General features: G+C 43.8%; 1 protein-coding gene across 1 annotated transcript; it reads left to right on the top strand.

The window, feature by feature from the left end:
* Window positions 1-902: 902 nt before the first annotated feature.
* LOC307161812 (serotransferrin-like) lies at window positions 903-9,911 on the top strand (the record flags this gene model as incomplete). Its single annotated transcript, XM_079876755.1, has 6 exons — window positions 903-982; window positions 1,069-1,220; window positions 1,317-1,419; window positions 8,254-8,436; window positions 9,636-9,762; window positions 9,848-9,911. The coding sequence occupies exons 1-6, from the start codon at window positions 946-948 to the stop codon at window positions 9,909-9,911; spliced, it is 666 nt and encodes a 221-aa protein (XP_079732881.1). The 5' UTR covers window positions 903-945.
* Between the last annotated feature and the right edge of the window lie 9 nt (window positions 9,912-9,920).

The raw sequence follows: 9,920 nt of genomic DNA, 5'->3' as shown, positions 1-9,920 counted from the left end.
TTTTTTATGATATGACTGATCTTATGTCATCCATTTGTCATAACTGTGATTGTATCTTTTAATATGTATTCCATGTTTCTGATACTACTCTTATCACTGTATATCCTGCTACAGTTAGTGCAGTAGCTTTTGTTGTACTTTGCACTCATTAAATGGCAAATATATTTTGACATTTGACTTTATTTTTTTATGATTACCGTACATATGCTTGGTAATGTTAACACATTATTAGTCGTTTCTGGTCATTTTCAGCTACAATCAGCATTTAATGTTTTGAAATAACATATTTAAGTGTAAAATTCTCACACGCTCTGTGTAAAAAGTATTGATATCACACATTTGTGTGTAAAGTTATCTACACAATTTCTGTGTTAAAATAGCTCACACATCTATTGTGTAAAACGTGTTGACATAACACATTTTCTGTGTAAAATTACCTGACACAATTTCTGTGTTAAAATAGCTCACACATCTATTGTGTAAAATTTCACACAACATGTGTAGTCCTTGAACACACTCACCACATGTGTTAAAATTCTACACATGATGTGTCATTTTTAACACATCTCTTTTTGCAGTGTAGGTTTGTCATGTTTTAATGTGATTTTCTAGGTGCATGTACAGTATAATTGTACCGTTCTACTATTTATTTATTTATTTATATAAAAGAGAAAGCTAATGTTTATTTTTTAAATTGTTAATAAATGTTCAACATTAACATTAGCTGCACCAGGGAATTTCCATGAAAAAATATAAAGAAAATGGCCACTTTGCAAATGTGAACTGGCTCACTGCTGCACAAGCAGATATTGAGAAATCATGAGCAAACGATGATGATGATGATAATGATGATGATGACCCAACCCACTAGTGCTTCCAGACCTCCTATAAAAAGCATGTTCTCTCCTGTCTCCTCCTACCAGAAATCCCTGGTGACGGCCTAATATGAACATCCTGCTCATCTCATTGCTGGGCTGCCTTGGTAATTCTCATCTTTGATATTGTTGTTATTTTCATCTTCAGTTCTTATTTAATCATTGTGTTTATCACTGATTGTTTTCTTTGCAGTTGTGGCACTGCCCTCAGCCAGTGTTCAGAAAGTCAAATGGTGTGTGAAAACACAGAAAGAGCTGGATAAATGCAAACACCTTGCAAGCAAATCAGCAGATCTTGAGTGTGTTCTCCAGCCTTCTATAATTGACTGCATAAAGAGTATTGCGGTAATAAAACATGTATTATTTTACCTCACTCACCCTTGGGGGTTTTGTTCAGTCTAAACTATAGCATTTTCATTAAATTGAATATATAATTCACAGAAAGGTGATGCAGATGCTGTAACTGCTGATGGAAAACATGTTTACTCTGGTGAACTCAAACCTTATGAACTCCGTCCTATCATTGCTGAGAAATCTAAAACAGGTAAATATTTTATTGTGGTGTTGATGAAGAGAATATATATATATACACACAAATGTTTTTTTTATTTTTCATGAAATAATTATTATAATTCATAATTCATGGAGTTCAATGATTCGAACATCTTCATTTATCATCATAACCTATAGACCAATTGAGTATTATATTTCAATCTAAGTACAAGGTTTATTGCTAATTGACAATCAATTGAATTAAAAATATAAATAAAAAGATGTAGCCTATTGTGTAATTCAGATGGATCATTAACAATGAGCAATGCATTTGTTACTGTATTTATTCATTTTTGTTAACGTTACTTTAAAGGTGCATTAAGCAACTTTTCATGTTAAAAATACCCATTTTCTAACCCATACATGCTTAAACAATTGCCTGATGGGCTGAATGAGCCCTTCTGTGATCACTGAGATTGTCTCTATAATCCTGTAAAGTAAAATAAATAAGAGGGATTCGGGCCGGAATTTTAGACTGGGCGTGACGTCTGTCAGGCTTCTGGAAGGATGAAGTAGGAGACGAACACGAAGATAATGAATTCCAAGATTTAAATTCTAAATATAAACAAATACAAACAAAAAGGGAGCGTGCGCTCAGAACAAGGATAAACCTAACATTAAACACAGACCGACAAGTGAAGAGTGAAAACCAGGAACTTAAATACACACACAGATGAACACAAGACAGGTGATGCAGATAATGATGATGAACAGGTGGGTAATGAAGGGAGTGAGTTCAGGTGTGGAAACAAGGAGGATTCTGGGAACTGTAGTGCAGACAGGACGATGACAGACAGTGAATGTGACATTACTCCCCCCTCCCGGTAGGCGCGTCCTCGCGCCGTAGAAAGACCAAAGGGGTGGGAGGGTGGGCGCCCTGGAGGCTGACGGGGAAGACAAGGCAAGGGAGACAAGGCAGGAAGCCTCCAGGGCGGAGCAGACTGTGGGTGTGGTCACGGTGGAGCAGGCTGTGGGCGTGGCCAGGACGGAGACGACCCCTCGGGCGGCCACGGCGGTGAGGACCCCTCGGGTGGCCACGGCGGAGAGGACCCCTCGGGTGGCCAGGGCGGTGATGTCCCCTCAGGCGACCACGGCAGTGAGGACCCTTCGGGTGGCCATGGCGGTCCGGACCCTTCGGGTGGCCAAGGCGGTGCGGACCCTTCGGGTGGCCATGGCGGAGAAGACCCTTCAGGTGGCCATGGCAGAGAAGACCCTTCAGGTGGCCACGGCGGTGAAGACCCTTCAGGTGGCCACGGCGGTGAAGACCCTTCAGGTGGCCACGGCGGTGAAGACCCTTCAGGTGGCCACGGCGGTGAAGACCCTTCAGGTGGCCACGGCGGTGAAGACCCTTCAGGTGGCCATGGCGGAGAAGACCCTTCAGGTGGCCACGGCGGTGAAGACCCTTCAGGTGGCCATGGTGGTGAAGACCCTTCAGGTGGCCATGGTGGAGAAGACCCTTCAGGTGGCCATGGCGGAGAAGACCCTTCAGGTGGCCACGGCGGTGAAGACCCTTCAGGTGGCCATGGCGGAGAAGACCCTTCAGGTGGCCACGGCGGTGAAGACCCTTCAGGTGGCCATGGTGGTGAGGACCCCTCAGGTGGCCATGGTGGTGCGGACCCCTCAGGTGGCCATGTCCCCTCGAGTGGCCAGGACGGAGCCCTATGGCCCCCCCCCCAAAAAATACTTGGGAAAAGTCCCGGGTACCAGAGAGGGCTCGGTGCTGGGCAGATCCAGCGACGAGGGCTCGGTGGTGGAGAAGACCCTTCAGGTGGCCATGGCGGAGAAGACCCTTCAGGTGGCCACGGCGGTGAAGACCCTTCAGGTGGCCATGGCGGAGAAGACCCTTCAGGTGGCCACGGCGGTGAAGACCCTTCAGGTGGCCATGGTGGTGAGGACCCCTCAGGTGGCCATGGTGGTGCGGACCCCTCAGGTGGCCATGTCCCCTCGAGTGGCCAGGACGGAGCCCTATGGCCCCCCCCCCAAAAAATACTTGGGAAAAGTCCCGGGTACCAGAGAGGGCTCGGTGCTGGGCAGATCCAGCGACGAGGGCTCGGTGGTGGAGAAGACCCTTCAGGTGGCCATGGCGGAGAAGACCCTTCAGGTGGCCACGGCGGTGAAGACCCTTCAGGTGGCCATGGCGGAGAAGACCCTTCAGGTGGCCACGGCGGTGAAGACCCTTCAGGTGGCCATGGTGGTGAGGACCCCTCAGGTGGCCATGGTGGTGCGGACCCCTCAGGTGGCCATGTCCCCTCGAGTGGCCAGGACGGAGCCCTATGGCCCCCCCCCCAAAAAATACTTGGGAAAAGTCCCGGGTACCAGAGAGGGCTCGGTGCTGGGCAGATCCAGCGACGAGGGCTCGGTGCTGGGCAGATCCAGCGACGAGGGCTCGGTGCTGGGCAGATCCAGCGACGAGGGCTCGGTGCTGGGCAGATCCAGCGACGAGGGCTTTGTGCTGGGCAGATCCAGCGATGAGGGCTTTGTGCTGGGTGGAACCAGCGGTAAAGGCTCTATGCTGGACGGGACCAGCGGTGAAGCCTCTGGGCTGGACGGGACCAGCGGTGAAGAGGGCTTTGAGCTGGGCAGGACCAGCGGCGAAGAGGGCTCTGAGCTGGGCAGGACCAGCGGCGAAGAGGGCTCTGTGCTGGACGGGACCAGCTGTGAAGAAGGCTCTGTGCTGGACGGGACCAGCGGTGAAGGCTTTGAGCTGGACGGAACCAGCGGCGAAGGGAGCTTCAAGTTCGGCGGAATAAAAGAAAACAAAAGCTCTGCGGGCATGACGCTGTCTGTCACAGGCGCAGCGGGCATAATGCTCACAGTCTCAGGGGCGGCGGGCATGACGCATACTGCCTTGGCTTCGGCAGATCTGGCGTGAAGTGCAGGCTCGGCTGGACTGGCGTGAAGTGCAGGCTCGGCTGGACTGGCGTGAAGTGCAGGCTCGGCTGGACTGGCGTGCCACGGGAGGAAGCTCTCCAGACAACAGGAGAGTGCCTCTCTCCAGTCCTGACCGGAGAGATCTGGAAGCTCCCTCGGGTCGACTTCCTTGGCCCCAAGCCGGTAACACGCCTTGATTATATCGTCATCCAGCGAGCATGAGGCAGCAAGAGGGACAAACCCCCAGGTGAATTGGAACAGATAGCGGCTATCCTGAGCCAAAGCCGCGATCTGTCCAGCGAGCTCCCAGCTCATTCTTTTGGTCGGTCAATCTGTCAGGCTTCTGGAAGGATGAAGTAGGAGACGAACACTGAAGATGATGAATTCCAAGATTTTAATTCTAAATATAAACAAATACAAACAAAAAGGGAGCGTGCGCTCAGAACAAGGATAAACCTAACATTAAACACAGACCGACAAGTGAAGAGTGAAAACCAGGAACTTAAATACACACACAGATGAACACAAGACAGGTGATGCAGATAATGATGATGAACAGGTGGGTAATGAAGGGAGTGAGTTCAGGTGTGGAAACAAGGAGGATTCTGGGAACTGTAGTGCAGACAGGACGATGACAGACAGTGAATGTGACAACGTCATGCGCGTTCACGGCACGCTCACATAGCTATGTCTGGTAGGTTTGTGTATTCGCCGGCATTCTCCGTAGAAGATGGATTCTAAGAGACCTGCTTGTAGTTCATTTCAAACACCAACGCAAACTCCACGTAAGATAAAAAAAAGAAAACTTTTGTCTAGTGCAACCAAAAGGGCCAAATTGGACTCAGACAGGCGTCGGAATAAGACGAGAGTAAACATAGGGAAGGCTTTCAACAAATGGAGAGATCTCCGGTCTGCTCTGTTTAATGATTTGCTATTCGATTAAAACAGTTCAAATATCTTGTGTGATATAAAATGCTGATATATAAGTTAGATAATTAGACACAAATTTTGAGCAAATTACTGTTAATTAGGATGTATTGCTATTGGAATATGCTACTTAGCAGATCAATAAAACAGGCTAAACCCCCGCAAATCTTCGGCGGATTAGCCTGTTTGGCTTTTATGGTAACGTCATAGTGCCATTTAATTGTTTATTACCTTGAGATAATTGAGTGTACTTTTTTGACCGACTGTGTAGCTTTGAGCTTTTACAAAGTAACATCTTATATTGTTCATGAACATGTTTCCATAATACAATCATAAGTGGATACAATAAACACATAACACAGTTCAACATGGAGATAGATAGAAATAAAAAACGAAGTTTTTTACTACCCCCGTTTTTCCTTCACACATAAGTGTGTAATTCACTCAATTGCCTTTCCTTTCACATATTTAAAATTACTTGCAGATTTATAACTTTGTTACCTCTGAAGACATTATGATTGTAAACAAAAGATTTGCGGCTGATGCTCCTTTGGTTATGAACAGCTTGTGCTCGTGCAAGCGTGCGTGTGCGTATGGTCCATAAAGCGGGTCGCACACCGGACGCGCAGCTCAGCGCCGCGCCACGCAGCGCCACGTTTTTTAAATTCGAACACATTATTCTCTATGAGAGTACACACACCGGCGGCGCCTTTCGGCGTCTGTCCGCGGCGCCCAGCAACGGCTCAGGACCGTGTTCAAAATCCTGCCGCGCCACAGAGCGCCATTTAAATAGTTTTATATTAAATTTACATGTATGTGTCTCAAATCGTAGTTAATGTACATATGGACTTAACCCTGTGCTGCAATATACATTTAACGTTGACTTAGTGACATAAAATAAAAGTGTAAGTTACACAAATAAAACCGACAGAGGAACGGCCAAACAACTACAGAAATCAAACGTGTTTGCTATGACAATGCTAACATCAAAGTGATAGTATCTAGCGTACTAGTAAGCCCCTAACAGACAGCGATCATAATAAAAACCTTTACAGACAATAGCAAACATCCTGAGGTCACAATTACTTGAAATGTAAATATTAAACACAGTTTATTCCAAAGATACTTAACTTACAAGTGCAACAGCAGGATCAGCATCCGTTTTGCAGGCTTCTGTTTCTCTCAGTTCTCACCATTCTGAAAAAGCCGGTCCGATATATTTACTCGAGTCTGACTTCTTGCTCGGTCAGTCTCCCGTTTCCTCTTTTGTTGGTCCTCCGACAAAGATTTCCTAGCTTTCTGCTTCTTTTTTACAGGCTCAGCCTCAGCCATAACTCAATCTATCGTTGCCCTTTGCTTATAGCTAGCCCGCCGGTGCTTGAATAGGGGCGTGTACGTGTGCAGTGCCGTCAAGCAATTCGTTACATCGCGAGACCTGATATCACGCGATACTTCCTGACGCCGACCCGCGTCCCAAAGTTGCAAGTGAGTTTTTTCCGCTCTCGGGCACCAGGGGGGTGCGAAACCACCACCATTCAACCCGAAATAAGTAATATAACCATTCCACTGACTCCGAAGCTGTTCAGTTAAGGTTAAAAAGTTACCTAGAGCACCTTTAACGTTTTTTTTTAAATGCAAGAGTTTATTAGCCTGGCTAACGTCAGACCAAGTCTCATTTGAGACTTGGTCTGGGAACCACGTGTGCATTTTCTCGTATTTGAGGCGTGGTTTACGAATGCCCAGAGCCGTTTATTGGGCGCTATGAATGTCTATCAAATGCGCCTGTATGTAGCTCATAGCCAATCGCTTCAATTATACCAGATGACGCATGTAGAGCGGCAGAAATTCGACGAGGAAAAAGACGATGGGTCAAAGGTTTATTTGTACACGATGGCGTTTCGCGAATATTACCGTTTGTGCAAGATAAACATGAGGGTAGAAGTTAACGTCGAGTCTGATGCCATGTTGGATCCATAGATATAAACAAACTGCTTCGGTGTCGTCATCGTCTTGCTGCTCCCTCCCCGTTCTGTGATTGGTTCCCTTTTTCAGGGGAAAATTTGGTCCATGGTGTCCAGACTGCCTAGCAGCGTGAATAAAATCGCGCTGCGAGCAAGGCAGTATGGGGAAACCCAGGCTAAGAGTTTATAGAATTATAGACAAAATCTTTAAAAAATCTAAAAAATCTTCTTCCATATGTGTTTTTTGTTGAGCATCATATTTGATACATAAGGAGAATATGAAGCTCATACTTGAGGAGGAAAAAAGTGCAGTAGCTGATGTTAATAGGCAAGAAGAAATTTTGGATAGCTTTTAAAGTTAATCAGTGAGATCTTTATAACAGTATAGCTTAAAATGCGCACACACACACACACACACACACACACACACACGCACACACACACACACACACACACACACACAACAATCAATCAGACAATAGAATGTAGTAGATTGTGTTCAACAGGTTTTTCAGCACAGTTTTGAGCATGTTGATTATTTGCGTATCAAATGTGATTCAGTTAGTTTTATAGAGGTAATAAAGTACAATTCATTGTTAGTTCATGTTTGCTCAGGTCCATTAAATAATATGAACAGACACAAGGTTTGAATGTAATAATGCTTTAGTAAATGTGGAAACAAATATTAACTAAGATTAATAAATGCTTTAAGCTTATTTTTAATTGTTAATTCATGTTAACTAATATAGTTAATGTTAACAAATGGAATCTTATTGTAAAGTGTTACCAATATTTGATTTAGTATTTCACATTAATTACACTTCTTCAAATAAATAATAATGACACAATGATGTTCATGGTTTTCATTTGTGCTATAACAAATTTATATGCAAATGTTTCCATTGTTTCCTTTCATAATAAATTGGATGATGCATCATCCTATCATCCTGATTCCTGTATATGCTGAAATCCTTTCTAAATATGTTTCAGTTTAGCAGTGAGGGTTTTCTGTCAGATGTGTTTTTGAGTCTGTTGTTCCCCTCCTCTCTGCTTCACTTCTTCTCTAGAGCCCTGTTATGCTGTAGCTGTGGTAAAGCGTGACACTCAATTCACCATCAAAGATCTCAAGGGAAAGACTTCCTGCCACAGTTGTTATCAACGGCCTGGAGGCTGGGATTTACCTATTGGACGACTGGTTAGCGACAGGATAATTGACTGGGATGTTTCTGATGACATGCCTCTTGAGAGGGGTAAGTTTGGCTCTATTTGGAGATCATATGTGGAATATTATTATAAGGCTCTCTGAAACACTGGCATTTAGCGGCCTGGTATTTCCTGACATTGATCGTTGTCCATGGTAATGTTGTATATCAGTCCACTCTTCCATGCAACTGAAACCAGCAGCACTTACTGTATGTGTCTCTCGTATCACACCACAGACTCTCGTTTCACAAAACTGCCGCCATCTTGAGTCTCATGTATCTATTGTTCTATCAATAGCCTTTAGAGGCCTTCAGTATGCTGTAATATTGGTGCAGTGTTCATCTTGTTGCTAGACCAATTGTTTTGTGCATGGACTATTTTTTTCTCAGAGACAGCTTTTCAAATAATATACAGAAAAAAAAAATAAAAAATGAAAAACTCAAATCAATATTTTATCATTTATTTTATGTATTTTTTTATTTGGCGAGTAGTCGTATGATAAGCTGGGATAATAACGCTAAAAATAAAATATAAACATTAGATGAAAAACTTAAACTTAAAAAGCTTAAACAAAAATTGGAAATGTTGCCTTGGCAACATTGTTGAAGTACTAAAATTACTAAAACTTAAAGTGAAATAAAATTTAATTACAGTTTTTCTGAACTGCTAAAACACATTTCTTGAAACCATCACTCACTTTCTCAAAACCAAATTTTCAAACCACATTCAGAGAACATCTGACTCTTCTGGCAAAATCAAAACCATATCTGTGCTCAAAATCAAACAGTGCTTTCAGATCGTACACACAGCGAGTCAATATTATAAACACTACAGATCATTCATTAGACACTACATCAAAAAATGGAGAACACAGAATCGAAAGCATGCAGTTTACAGAAAAAAAGTATATTGTAACTAAGTAAACAAATTTTGCGTAAATAAAAATTGCGTAAACAAGTATAGTAATGACAACTTACAATAGTTCAGTGAAATATTTTGAGTCAATTTTGGGACTCTGAACTGACTTGTATTATGTACAGTTGGTTTGGTCACATCATTAAAAACAAGTGTGAACAATTTTGAGTCGTTGTGTGTAAACGATGACAACTGTGTTGTAGTTGTGTTTAACTTTTGCCTGCCTGTGTTTAGCGTTTTGAAACAAAAGTGCATCACAGTGCAAAATGTGTTTTAGTGAGTGAGAATGTGTTAGAGTTTTTAAAAAGAGAGAACTTGTCTGTTTTTCCAGCTGTGTCACAGTTCTTCTTGCGCAGTTGTATTCCTGGAATATCAAAAGCCGTATACCCAAACCTGTGCTCAGCTTGCCAGGGTGACAGCGTCGGCTGCTGGATATTACCTTGCCAAGTAGCCCTCCAGTATGAGCCTTCCACACTAGTACACTCATATTTACATTGTCTTCTCTCTGTATAAACAACAATATAACTCATGCATCCTTTCCAGGTGCATGAAAAAGGGTGTTGGAGATGTTGCCTTTATTTGCCAAGGTGGAATCCCAGGTGAGTGATATCTTTTG

Source organism: Squalius cephalus (assembly GCF_949319135.1).
Source record: "Squalius cephalus genome assembly, chromosome: 7".
NCBI lineage: Eukaryota > Metazoa > Chordata > Actinopteri > Cypriniformes > Leuciscidae > Squalius > Squalius cephalus.
Note: the sequence above shows the minus strand (reverse complement) of the source record. Positions and strands in the feature narration are given on the sequence as shown.